We start from the raw sequence: 13,636 nt of genomic DNA on the forward strand, positions 1-13,636 counted from the left end.
CAAAACGGGGCACGGGGGTCCGCGCATGGCCCACCCCCACCTCATTTTGGCCAGCAAAGTGCTGCAGGAGACTGTCGGCATGGTCCCCCCGTGCCTTGTTTTGACTGGCAGGGTGCTACAGGAGGCGTCCGTCCCATCTCCCCCCCACCCCAGCCAGCCTACAGAAGAGAACTACAATGCTGATCCGGCCCTCAAAGAAATCCAGTTTGACACCCCTGTTCTGTGGTGTTTTACAGCATTTAGATGCAGTCCACAATAATAGTATCTATATTGCCTGCCCATCCTCTCATACCATATTGCCAATTGCATGGGATACGATGATGATTGTGGTGGTGGTGATAAGCAAAAATTCAACTACTTTCATTTAATTGGAAAGGGACAAAAGGGGAACATTGGTGGAACTGGTTCTGCAACCGGAATGGTACCAGGAGGAATTTCTTCATGGGCATACGCTATTCCCAAGCATATGTTACAGAATCATTGGGGAAAAGAGTGGTTACAAAACTAGAAATTTTTTGAAATCCAATGCATCCATTCATAAGATGCATTTGCTCCCTTATACAGAGATGCAGGAACTAAGGAAGCTTAAATCTTTTGAAATAAGTCTTTCAAAACACATTTTTAACCAGTGTTATTCCTTTGAAAGTTGGGCTTCAGAATTTTTTTTTTTCTTCAAAATCTTAAATCAGCCATGTGTTACCAATCGCCTCAGGCTGCTTTCAAAGTGTCTCCCATCTTTTATGAAGGCCTGTGAGTAGGGAACAACTAGAGGAATAAAAACTGATAAGATCGCAAGTGAAGCTATACGTCTGCATACCAACAGCAATAACCAATAATAATCTTTAAGTGATATGTGTAAAATTCAAAATCTTTTCAGTTGTGCCAGTGATTCTGTAAGCGTTGAGTAAGGGGTGGACATTCTCAGTGTTGTGAATCGCTACTATATAGCAAACATTCTAAGTATTATTACACTCCTTTAAGGCCAGTCTCTCTGGTTGCAGCTGCCATGTAAGTTTGGACATCAACCATGTCAAAAATGCCTTCTGAATTCTACTGTCCCTTAACTTCCTCTCCTCCCTGTTTACATTCTAATTCAAGTTCTTAACTCTCACTTGATGTGTGCCACATTCGCTCGTGCACTCAGGCATAACTTTATTATTGTATGTTGAGATGGAGACCAGACCACAAGACTTGGCCTTGGCCAAGGCTTTTCTAACTGATTTCACCTGACTCATGAGCCGACAGAAATACTGGTCTTGGATCCACATTAGTAGAAGTTGTGAGAAAACATTTAAAACTCATTCTCCCTGATAGAGAAATTATATTCCTTTCCCTTCATGAACATGGTAAGCAGTCTGGGACTCGGGTTCACTGCCAGATCTCATCATGGGCTGCTGTTCCAACACCAGAGGAATTCTCCTGACTATCTTAGACCTAAAATCAAAACCCAACACTTAGAATTTATTAGTTCAAAAGAGGCCTCTGTGGTTCAATGAGATGGATAGCATGACTCTGATAGGTTGCTGTGTGCTTCCATCTGTTTTGGATCTGAAGGTCAACTGCTACCAGCTGAGTATCTGGAACTGGCAGGATTCCAGCACAATTTCTTTATGAAAGTGTGAGCTGTTATTTTACCTTCTGAACTTTCATAGTTTCCTGGTGCCTTCCATTTAAAGGAGTAAATACTGGCTGGTATTTTGTATCGCAGAGAAGTTGATTCATACCTTAATAGAGATGGGAAGAAGAAATGTAATCCATCTCTCACTGGCCTCTTATACAAGATGGGAAGTGGAATTTTTGGGTTACTATGAAAATAAGATTTCTGAAATTGAGATAATGGTGGAGCTCATAGTCCTTTGTGGCAATGATTCATCCTCGAGGAATCTTTATATTTGATTGTCCCCAAATACAAACATGAAGGTAAACAGGAACAAGTTAGCACTTTTCCTTCATTTCTGTGTTCCAGACGATATCACTATCCTAAAATTGCCAGTAGTAGCATTCTTTAATATGATACAATTTTTCAAGCTGGGAAAATAAGAAATGAGGCGTTACTAGGATAAAGCTATATTGATTTTCACAGTCCTGTGTAGCATACTAATTGGGGAAAGATGGTTTCCTTTCCTGTGTATCCTCTAGGTTTAAATTGGATAGAAAAAATGATTAGGACTGAAATAATACTCCCTGCCTTCTACAAACAATGTCAGAGCCAAAACACATGCAGGGCTACATTTATTTGAATTGAAAGTATCAGAGATACTAATTCTGAAGAGAGAACACATATTTTATTAAAATTAAAAAAAATCAATTATCTCAAAAAAATTACAAGTAGTCCACATTGATTATCATTCTTCGGTATTGGAGTTTCAAGTATGCCATCTGACATTTCTATCAATACTATTTTCCAGACGTCACAAAGACTTTTTTTCCTTCAAAGCCTCCTTCAAAGCAGCCCAATCAAGATGGAGTTTTAACCGATCTGACAAAGAATGCATGCTGTCTGTTTTTGAGGCAAAAGAAACAGAGGGTTAGAAGAAGACTCCTGACCACCATCCAGGATGAGAAAGCATTCTAGTATGCAAGCTAATGTTGCCAATGGGGACAAAGTCCCAGCTTCGCCCATGTGGCATTTGTCCTTCATAACTGCTTAGAGAAGCTTTGTTGCTTAACAGCAGCTATATGTCAGCTTTCGAGCATCAGAGATACATAGCACACTTCTTACTGGCATACATGAAGGCAGCCAACCTTTATGTTAAGATACAGAAGAGAGATGATACACAGATTTTTCATTCCCCATGGAAGAACGTATATGTATTTAAGACATCCACACATTAATATGATAATGATAAAAGATAACTATGGGGAAAGGCTGTATGTTTGACAATGTCCACATGCAAATTACCTTTATGACCTGGTTCTTGGAAAAAAAAATACTGCCCAGAGTTCAGTCAATCATCTAGTCCCAAAATTGGGGATTATTACTCAAATCCTGATGGAGAATGGTTGTTACAGGTAAGACTTTCTTCCTATCACTGTTGTTGAATGCCTTAAAATGTGCCACTCATTCCTTGAACCAAAAGTACTTCTACGCCACTGTTGTTTACCATTTCAGGACTGGCCCGATTGATTTGACAAAAATCAATTGTGATTCTGACTTACTAGTGGAAGTAACATTTTCTTTTGACTCACTAGAGTTCAGCAGACATTAAGGATGATTCTGACTTACTAGTGGAAATAACATTTTCTTTTGACTCACTAGAGTTCAGCAGACATTAAGGATGATTCATTTCCACATTGCCAGGAATTGTTGTCCATGCTGACTACCCAACCATTAACTACTCCCCCACACCCTACACCCCTCACACATAACATAGTTCAACACCATTCCTGGAGTTTGTCTCATTTTGTATCCTTATTTGAAATTAAACTTTCCTTCTTCCCCAGTCTAGCTAACATAGTAGCATCTAAATAAGGTTACAGCTATTAAGCAAAGTCACTAGTTGCAAATTATTGACTAACTGTTTCTTTCATAGCTCACAGGGACTTTAGAAAGCAACAGAGTGGTGGACTGCAACCAAGAAGCTCTGGAAAATTTCATTCTTATTTGTTAACATTTTTTACAATCAACCTTGTCTTGAATTAAGATGTTAGTCTATTTTTATTAATATTGTTTGTGTTGTGAAATCTACCTGAAGCCAGCTTGCTCCAACCAGTGCTCATATACAGTACAATTAACGCTGTGTAACATTCAAACCTGTTATTTCTACTGGTAGTCCTCTTTTAGCGACCACAAATGGGACTGGCAACTCGGTCTTTAAGTGAAGTGGTCACTAAGTGAAACCGTGGATGTGCCTCCAATCTTAGCTTTCCTTTGCTTCAAAGACCTGCTAAGATCATAACTGCAAGGATTAGTTGCAAAGTTACTTTGTCATCCCAACTGTAACTGAATGGTCACTAAATGAGGCAGTCGGTAAACAAGGACTACCTGTACTGCAACAGCCAGTGATGTTAATGTGGCAAGCACATAAAAGCAATTCTAGTGCCTAGCAGAGATGTTAGTCTAACTAGCAGTTAACATCCTGTGCCTCTACTCATGCACCGAAAAGGATCATGCGTGTATCACAGACCACAAGGGGTGCAAGGGGGAGATATCGTCATACTGTACCTTCTTGCAGGGTGTGAAGAATTTAAATGGATGCTGGATTATCACTTCGAAACACAAATCCTTTGACCAAAACAAGGACTACATTAATTGGAGAACTAACTTGCTCTGAAGAAAGCCCTTGCTAATGACCGCTCCAATGATATGCCAAAGCCAAATTTTGGTTAACAAACACACAAGAGCATCACAATCTTATGTCTGCAGTGGGCTAAATTTTAATCAACGTCTAAGTCTCGTTTATGCTACTCCAATCCCACACAACCATCATTCTTGATCACTGCAAGCCCCACATGTTGGCTGCCCCACGTGGGAATGAGGTAAGCTTCCAACCTTGGTTAGAATGGGTCCTGCAAAGGCTAAGATGGATGTGTGTCCCAAAACTGGATTTGGGAACTGGATTTGTTTATTTTTTTTTGGGGGGGGGGGTTTCCTTGAAGACTGAACAAGCTTTTTGGATGAGAATCAAAACTTCTTCAAGGAAAAAAAAAATCCACTTGCCTTTTGAAAAACACCTTTGGGATAACCATGACTTGGATGACTGAGAATCTCCATAGATATGGAGGATGTATGCACATTCATTAAGCATTTTTTTTTGTTTGTTTCACATTCATGCAGGCACAGCAAAGTGGGGGTAAAAAGTCAATCTCGCCACTTTTTCCTGCATTGACGCATGGACTAAATTGCCACTCTGATTTGTGTTGTGCTCCCTTAATGCACAGCTTAGAATAAAAGGATTCAGTGCCTTGCAGCTTGACAATTTGTTTTTCAGTATTCAGAATTATAGTCCCATACACATTTAATTACTGCTATTTGTCAGAAAAGTAGTCACCGAAAGCATTCCCTTTGTGTATCCTCTGCCTACTATTGCTGTAATACATGATAGATCAAGGGTTCCTAAACTTTTAGGAAGGCCATTACACCTTCCTTTAATGTAATTTTAACCCTCTAAAAAAAAAACCAAGTGAACAATGAAAACAATACAGTGAAATTTGGGAAAGATGGTTTTATTGTAACAGTGTACAACTTCACACCTTCCCTGGCCTGCCTGCATTTCCTCAAGGAAGGTGGGAACTCGTAGGACACTTAGACCCATGTTTAAATCTCCACATAGCTACTGGCAAAAAAAAATAAATAAATAGTGAAGCAGCAAAATATTTCTAGCCAACTTGAATCCCCAAAGTGGGTCTATTTTCCCCTCAGAAGGGTAAATTGATTATCTTTCTATTTTCTTTCTGTCTCCGCCTTACAGAGAGCAATGTTAATCTTTTAATGCTATTCTAGTTCTCTAACTGTACAGAACTCAAGAGAACTTAAATCAGAGCTGGATTTCCCCCCCCCCCAGATAAATACTATGAGGAGAGAATCAGATTGGGATTATAGCACTATAAAAAGGGAAGATTTCTTTCCCCTGAGCCATAATCGCCAGATACTACTGGGAGCAATGCAGAGAAACCAGAAAAATATGCTTATGGGAAAAAGGATTTTGCTTCTTTAAAAGTCTCCTACATTTCATTTAATCCTAAAAAGTAACCAGTCGTAATCACTCCCCTTGAGCCTACTGGTATGGATGAATTTTAAGAGAACTTTACTTAAATGAATAACCCTCTACTGTAACATGCATGGGAAAGAAGTCTGACAGCATCCATACAAGCTTTTGTCTCCCAAGTTTTTTGCTTTTATAAACAAAAAAGCAAAAGTTCTGTTCACATAATGGCCAAATGCTGCTTCTTTAAGATTGCATGGCTGGGCAGCTGATGGATCTTGGATACTGCTCCTTTTTTTTTTTTTATCCCTGTTAGCTTTAATCAAACTGTTTCTGAATCCTGTTTAGTCTTTTTGTCCTTTGTCAATATGTTACTCCTACTTTATCTTTTTGTAACTGCAAGTCTAAGTCCTAAATTGGGGGTGGGACGCTCCAGATGTGGGAAGTAGCACCTTCGAGGGTTGGTCCAAAGTCTAAACCTAACAATTATGGGAATTATCTTGGGGTTGGTGGGGGAATCTAAAGACCAACTTGGAGATCTAGTCACTAAGTTCGCATGTATTAGTGCTGTTTAATTAGGAGGAAAGGGAAGTATTTGCCAAAGAAATGGAAGGGCGATTGTACACAGATGGAATTCCATGCTTATGGAGCCATTAACTGTATTTCTCCATCTCCAAATCAGAGAAAACCCACAATATGTTTGTGTTCCACAATGATTCCAACAGAGAAAATCAAAGGGGGTTGGGTACACAGCATGTAAACAAAGCTGATATCTGGATTACTTATACTAATTGACAAATCTCAGTCGCCCCTTTTAGATATTAAATCAGGTCTTCTGCATAGAATAGGGTACCTGGGGCCAATGTCTTTCTCCAGCATTTGCAGATTTTTGATCATACATCTGAAGTCTAGGTATCCACAAAGCTGAAGCTATGGCAAAATTTCTGTAGTTGCAGAGCTTTGCAAAACTGACCACACCTTTATGAAATTGGTCATAGTGGCTATTCCCTCTCAACCTTCTCTTTGATTTAAAAGTGTACCTTCAGTTTCTGAAGTAGTGATTTATAATTCATAGGAATAAAGTTATGTCATTCTGCAGAACTCTTATCTAGATGAATATGTAGTATCCGGAACCAGCAGGCTTCCATAATTCATTTTCTAATATTTCTTTTAGGATTTTTACATGACTTTGCTTATCATTGATTTTGATAATATAGTGGTATTGCCTTGAAAACTATGGAGATTTTAAGATTGAGTTCTACTGCCCCAGAAAGAAAAGAAGATAGCTAATTAGAATAGCCTATAACTGACAGGTACCATGCACAAGAGCCATGTTATTTATCATAATTACCTCAAAGCTTAAAGTAATGTGACAAGATACTCTTTTGACTCAGCACTCTGTCTTGTTATTTCAAAGGTGTGCAATATAAGATATTTATAGTTGTAATAATCTTATGCAAGCAAGGGCCATTGAGCACAGTAAACACAATGACGTCCTTAGGATTCTATTATATGTGCCATAAATTCCTTTGAATAAAATTATCCCAGTTGAGTATCTATCATATTTGTGCAGTTATAAAAATGAGAATGTAAGATGTCATAGATTAGCTCAGGTTTTTGACAGGGTATGTTTACACTAATGTTCAAGCTATAGCAAATGCTTATTTGCAATAAAGACTGTTTTTACTACACTTATGCAGCAGTGAGCTGCTACTACTACATAAGAGAGAAATATAACTACTAGTGTGGTGTTTTTTTCAGTTTGCCATTGCTGCTTATCCAAGTGGGTTTGGTAAATCTTTTCATGATCTTTCATTCTGCTTAATATGAAAATCCCCCAGTAGCATTTGGATTGATTTCAGGACATAATACCTTACTGCTGCAGCTTAATTTGGCTCCCAAATTAGGCTGATGACAACTTTATGCAATGATCATCTTAAGGCATATGGTTCTCCAGATGATCAACTATAAATCCTACCAGCACCAGCTAGCGTAGCCAGTAATGAGTTGGAATATGTTGTTCTATAGTATTACAATCCTCTGACTCCTCAACCTTGCTTAAATGTCACACAGTGAAAAATTACCATAGGTCTTCCTCCTACCTTCAGGTTCAGTATATCACATACCTGAGTCCATCTGGATATTCGGAGGAAACTCAAATAAATGCAGGAACTGAGCTGGACTCAATAACTCTTGACACTCCAGGAGGAAACCAATGGTGTCTTGTGAAACAATGAACTCTGGGACTTTTTCCAAAAAATGATCTGGTAAGTTCTTAGGGCTCTGAAGGTGAGAGAAACAGCAGCGGCTAGTCAGGTAATTTTCCACAGCCCAGCAAGTGCAAATAAACACAGTGCACAATGTTTTTGTGGCATACCCCGTTGTGGAAAAAAACGGTGGCTTTCTAGCTAATACAATGGAAAAGCAGCAAAGGCACCTGTGCCACCTCTTCTTCCTTTGAAAGATGAGACTGGGCAGGAATAGGAGCATCAATCAAATAATTGTAGAGGTTGTAGGTGCTGTGATAGTGCCACTCTGTCAAGGGATAGAGGGATTGTCTGCCCCAAATCTTGATGCTTCCTTCCCATAAGAATCACCAGGACAGTGAATAGCCGTGGTACTAGATAGCAGTGCTGCCAGGTCAAATACTTTTTAAACTGTTAATGAAAAGACGTGGAGAAGGGGGAAAAAACCCTTCTACCATACTTTAGTTGGAAATCTCCACCAGAAAGAAATAATAGCTATCGTTCATGGAGTGGGATGAGGGAAGTAAAAAGTGAGTCTTTGTCTGTCACACCCACAGTAAAAAGTGCTACAGGCAACCTCCCTAATCTGCTGCCCTTCAATAAATTGAAATTGTAAGTCCCAAAGTTCCCAGGTGATGCAATCATGGGCCATTCTGGTTTGGAATTCTTACAATATTTGTCCCAGAATATCTGGGAGGCACTAGGCCAGAGCAGGAAAGGGTATTTCCCAGGCAACTGGGAACTGGCAACTCAGGACACTGAGCCTTCACAAGCCAAATATCTGCCTCCAATGCCTTTCTGCTTAATTCTGCCCAGGACAAAGACCAAAAGGTGAGGGGGATGTAGATGACCCCTTTACACCTTTTAAGTTGTCCCAAACACCAGGGACCACCTTTCCACACTCCACATCTCCCTAGCCATGTCTTAACTGCTGGAGACTCTTGGAGGAAAAGACGCTAGAGACATAGGCTGCCATGGCTGCAGACTCTGCGTCTCCCTTCCCACCTCCATAAAGTTAGGCCCCTATCTTCTTCCCCATGTTGTATTATGCCAGATATTTGCATGATTATATTGCATGTTGCTGAGGGTAGGTGTGGGACCGCTACATAAAATGAGGGGCCAAGGGGAAAAAAAGCCTTTTCTGAGGTGGATCTTTCCTTTTGGAATATCATTCTCCTGAGGTAAGATTGGCCTCCATCTTGGTACATTTCTGCAAAGTCCTGGAAACATGGTTTTGTCAGTGGGCCTGGGGATCCAGGTTGATAGGAAGCTGATCGTGTGGCTGTGTGCTTGTTTGGTTGCTGCCACTGCCGGGAGGATGGGGTAGGGTGTTTATGGGTTCTTACATTGTGAAATTTTAATGTTGTAAGATGCCCGGAGTCACCATGCATGAGTTGGGCAGCCATGTCAATTTGTTTTATAAATAGCATTTCCTTCCTTGGAACTCTCTTGCTAGGCACAACCTCCATCTTGCCCTCAACCCCCAATGAGCAACACCAATAACGGACCTCAGTTTTATTGCATTTAATGAAGAAAACTGGTTAGTGCATTAGATCTATGAGAAGTGGGTCTCACCGGGTGAATCATCTGTGACAATTATGTTACCAGCACTGTTTCAAGCCTCAGGTGGTAACCATAGACATGGAAGAGGCTTAAGGAGTTTTCAAGGTCATTCTGGAAACAGCTGGAGAAGTTATACCTTGGGATACCTTAGCAGATGTTTGCCCAGTTTCAAGAGTGTAGTGAGGCATTCAGAGATGGTAGCCTCCACCGGCTCCTCATGAGAAGTCTCGTATTTCAGGTATCTCTCCGGTAGATTCAACACTTTATAGCTCCACTGTGGGAAGAGTCTAGCAGGGAGATTGTGGGACATTACCAGGATCTTGGCATCCAGGACTAGCACTCTGAAATAGATCCACATATACCCCCCCCCCAAAAAAAAGTGGATCAGGATAAAGTTGCTTTAAGTAGCAATGAGATAGGACAAGCACTTCCTTATGCTTGGAGAAAATAAAGTAGTCAAATTTCTCCTTTGGAGCAGAAGGCAATTAAGTAGCTTCATTCCAGGCAGAAACATGCAGTGCAATCCAAAGATTTACACAGAGAGAATGATATGAATAATATCTTAAGATATATAATTCCTTCTTTCCTCTAGAAATTAAGCATTTCTTAAGCTTCAAGAGGGAAATAATGCAAAATATAGAAAGGCAAAAATGTATTCTCAGATATAATATAAACCTTAGGGAGAATCCTGTAAGAATCTGGTACCTTGGATGTTGGGTGGTATGTTGACAAATAAGTGAATGTCATTTAACCAAATATTCCTCATTCAGGCACCAGATGTTATCCATGATAACAGGGGAAATGGTTCTATTTGGTGACAGAAAAGCTCTATTAAGTCATGACAGTTTATTCACACTAGTCATCGCAATAGCGTATCATTTGTTATGTCAGTGGCCCGTCTTCTTTCAGAACCAGGCCTCTGGCTACATATGGAGTTATAAATCTGGCCAGAGATTATATATTAATCTTACTTTTCTGTCAAATAAGTAACATAAATGGTCCTCTAACGCCTTCATACATTTGTGAGGTAATTAGCTGGACCAAGGTTGCTCCACAAATGAGCAAGAACTTTTGGGAAACAGGCTCTTCAATTATTATCAGCCAAAAATTTTCAGCACTAGAAAGCTGTGTCCTGTGTCCCACTTGTGCAAAATGCATTTTAGGATCTCAAAGCAAACTTTTCGTTAGAATTATGAGGCAAGAGGAAAAAAATCCCTGGACGTTAAGAGAATTAATGGCTTACCTCTTCTGCTGTTCAATGTCCCTCAGATCCCGTAGGACAGAGTAGAGCACATCACTGGATGACTAAAAGAAAAAAATCATGCTAAAAATCACATTAGTAGTAACTCATGCCACTGAAGAAGAATGTCCATCTTGCTCCAGTGAACCTGTTCCCGGATCATTTATTGCACGGGGAAAGGTTGTCAAACTGTTAGGACATCTGCCCATTTTCTCCCCTGGACATCCTGCTCGAAATGATCTGCTGACTTTATGTTACCACAATTTATGGCAGGAAACCAAGCAAGAATCTCCTTGCCAACCAATAATATGGAAATGAAAAGCACCTTTTTCTCCTCATGTCCTCTGTCCAGCAGCATAACCTTATAATGAAATATTGTCCAGCTGCTTTCACAACAGTAGTCAATCAACATTTTGTGTTGTGACCTTGTAAATTGTCTGCTGGTTATTTTCCTTCATCCGTTGACAGATGAGACAGCCAAGTTCTACCTTATTTATTTCCTGATTCCAGCAATCAGCTTTAATCTAGCCTCTTCAGATCTATGATCATTGTAATTTATAGATTACGTGACATGTCATACTTTTCTATGATGAAATTTGGCACATGCCTGATTGATTCTATACTGTCATTAGCATATGTTCTTGAAAAAAATAAAGGTTTGCTGAAAAAAATATTGTGATTAAAAAACCAATCTTTCTAATGCTAGTAAAGGTAATTTCCTATACATGCAGACCTACAGGTGAAACTCGAAAAATTAGAATATCGTGCAAAAGTTCATTTAATTCAATAATGCGACTTAAAAGATGAAACTAATATATAAGATAGATTCATTACATGCAAAGCGAGTTAGTTCAAGCCTTGATATGTCATAATTTTGATGATTATGGCTTACAGCTCATGAAAACAAATTCACAATCTCAGAAAATTAGAATATTGTGAAAAGGTTCAATATTCTAGGCTCAAAGTGTCCCACTCTAATCAGCTAATTAAGCCATAACACCTGAGTTCCTGAGCCTTTAAACTGTCTCTCAGTCTGGTTCAGTAGGAATCACAATCATGGGAAAGACTGCTGACCTGATAATTGTGCAGAAAACCATCATTGACACCCTCCATAAGGAGGGAAAGCCTCAAAAGGTAATTGCAAAAGAAGTTGGATGTTCCCAAAGTGCTGTATCAAAGCACATTAATAGAAAGTTATGTGGAAGAGAAAAGTGTGGAAGAAAAAGGTGCACAAGCAGCAGGGATGACCGCAGCCTGGAGAGGATTGTCAGGAAAAGGCCATTCAAAAGTGTTGGGGACTTTCAAAAGGAGTGGACTGAGGCTGGAGTCAGTGCATCAAGAGCCACCACACACAGACAGATCCTGGACATGGGCTTCAAATGTCGTATTCCTCTTGTCAAGCCACTCCTGAACAACAAACAACGTCAGAAGCGTCTTACCTGGGCTAAAGAAAAAAAGAACTGGTCTGTTGCTCAGTGGTCCAAAGACCACTTTTCTGATGAGAGCAACTTTTGCATCTCATTTGGAAACCAAGGACCCAGAGTCTGGAGGAAGAATGGAGAGGCACACACTGCAAGATGCTTGAAGTCCAGTGTGAAGTTTCCACAGTCTGTGTTGATTTGGGGAGCCATGTCATCTGCTGGTGTTGGTCCACTGTGCTTCATTAAGTCCAGGGTCAATGCAGCCTCCTACCAGGAGAATTTGGAGCACTTCATGCTTCCTTCCACATACAAGCTTTATGGGGATGCTGACTTCATTTTCCAGCAGGACTTGGCACCTGCCCACACTGCCAAAAGTACCAAAACCTGGTTCAATAATCATGAGATTACTGTGTTTGATTGGCCAGCAAATTCACCTGACCTGAACCCCATAGAGAATCTATGGGGCATTGCCAAGAAAAAGATGAGAGACATGAGACCAAACAATGCAGAAGAGCTGAAGGCCGCTATTGAAGCATCCTGGTCTTCCATAACACCTCAGCAGTGCCACAGGCTGATAGCATCCATGCCAGGCCGCACTGAGGCAGTAATTTATGCAAAAGGGGCCCAAACCAAGTACTGAGTACATATGCATGCTTATACTTTTCAGAGGTCCGATATTGTTCTATGTACAATCCTTGTTTTATTGATTTCATGTAATATTCTAATTTTCTGAGATTGTGAATTTGGGGTTTTCATGAGCTGTAAGCCATAATCATCAAAATTATGACAAATCAAGGCTTGAACTATCTCGCTTTGCATGTAATGAGTCTATCTCATATATTAGTTTCACCTTTTAAGTTGCATTTCTGAAATAAATGAACTTTCGCACAATATTCTAATTTTTCAAGTTTCACCTGTGAATTTTTTTTCTTTCTTTCTTTTTTAATATAGGTTTGGGATGTAATTTTTGTCACAGATGCCAACAATTGTACTCACCTCCCCCCTTCCCTCCCCCCACCCCATTCTGACTGTCCTAGTCCTCCTCTGCTGGTTCAGGTCTCTAGTAACCCTACTAAATAATGATTTTTTCTCTTCTGGAGCATCCATCAAGAAAAAATGAACTATCCCACTTCTTGTGACTTTTTTGCAGCTTTTACTTCTAAAATGTAGAATACAGATCCACAGCTGGTATAACATAAGCACAAAGATTACCGGTACATTAAAGCTATTGATCTCAAGGGGGAGGAATCCCCCACCCCAGGGACTTGCAAGAACATTTGCTCCAAATTAAAGTCTTCACTCTCACACAACTATCCTATACAGATATAGCGAGCACATTCTAAGAACAAAGTTCATATTGAACCAATCTAGGGGTAGGCTTCAAAAATTTTAGCAAGGTGTTCTCTGCCTGGTTGTTGGGTGGGCATAGCCTAGTTGGCCTCCTGCACCATGGGGGGGTGGGGTGTTTTTGCCCTCCCTGGGCTCCGGGGGCTTTCCTCGAGCGTCCGGGAGGGCAAAAAC

General features: G+C 40.2%; 1 protein-coding gene across 4 annotated transcripts in view; it reads right to left on the reverse strand.

Moving 5' to 3' along the window:
* Nucleotides 1-2,217: 2,217 nt before the first annotated feature.
* Nucleotides 2,218-13,636, reverse strand: part of LOC117660059 (testis-expressed protein 47-like) — a 36,110-nt gene continuing 24,691 nt past the window's right edge. For 2 of the 4 annotated variants that reach the window (XM_060688642.2, XM_034408118.2), the window contains exons 4-7: nt 10,698-10,759; nt 9,591-9,795; nt 7,772-7,928; nt 2,218-2,500 (exon numbers count right to left, since the gene is read on the reverse strand). In XM_060688642.2, the coding sequence (XP_060544625.2) occupies nt 2,412-2,500; nt 7,772-7,928; nt 9,591-9,795; nt 10,698-10,759 (513 nt within the window). In that variant the 3' untranslated portion in view covers nt 2,218-2,411. Of the gene's footprint in view, nt 2,501-4,165; nt 4,226-7,771; nt 7,929-9,590; nt 9,796-10,697; nt 10,760-13,636 lie in introns of all 4 variants that reach the window. The other 2 variants (XM_087887291.1, XM_087887292.1) reach the window with 2 other exon arrangements.

The sequence above is a fragment of the Pantherophis guttatus genome, chromosome 2 (genome assembly GCF_059756535.1).
Source record: "Pantherophis guttatus breed Tessera chromosome 2, ASM5975653v1, whole genome shotgun sequence".
Lineage (NCBI taxonomy): Eukaryota > Metazoa > Chordata > Lepidosauria > Squamata > Colubridae > Pantherophis > Pantherophis guttatus.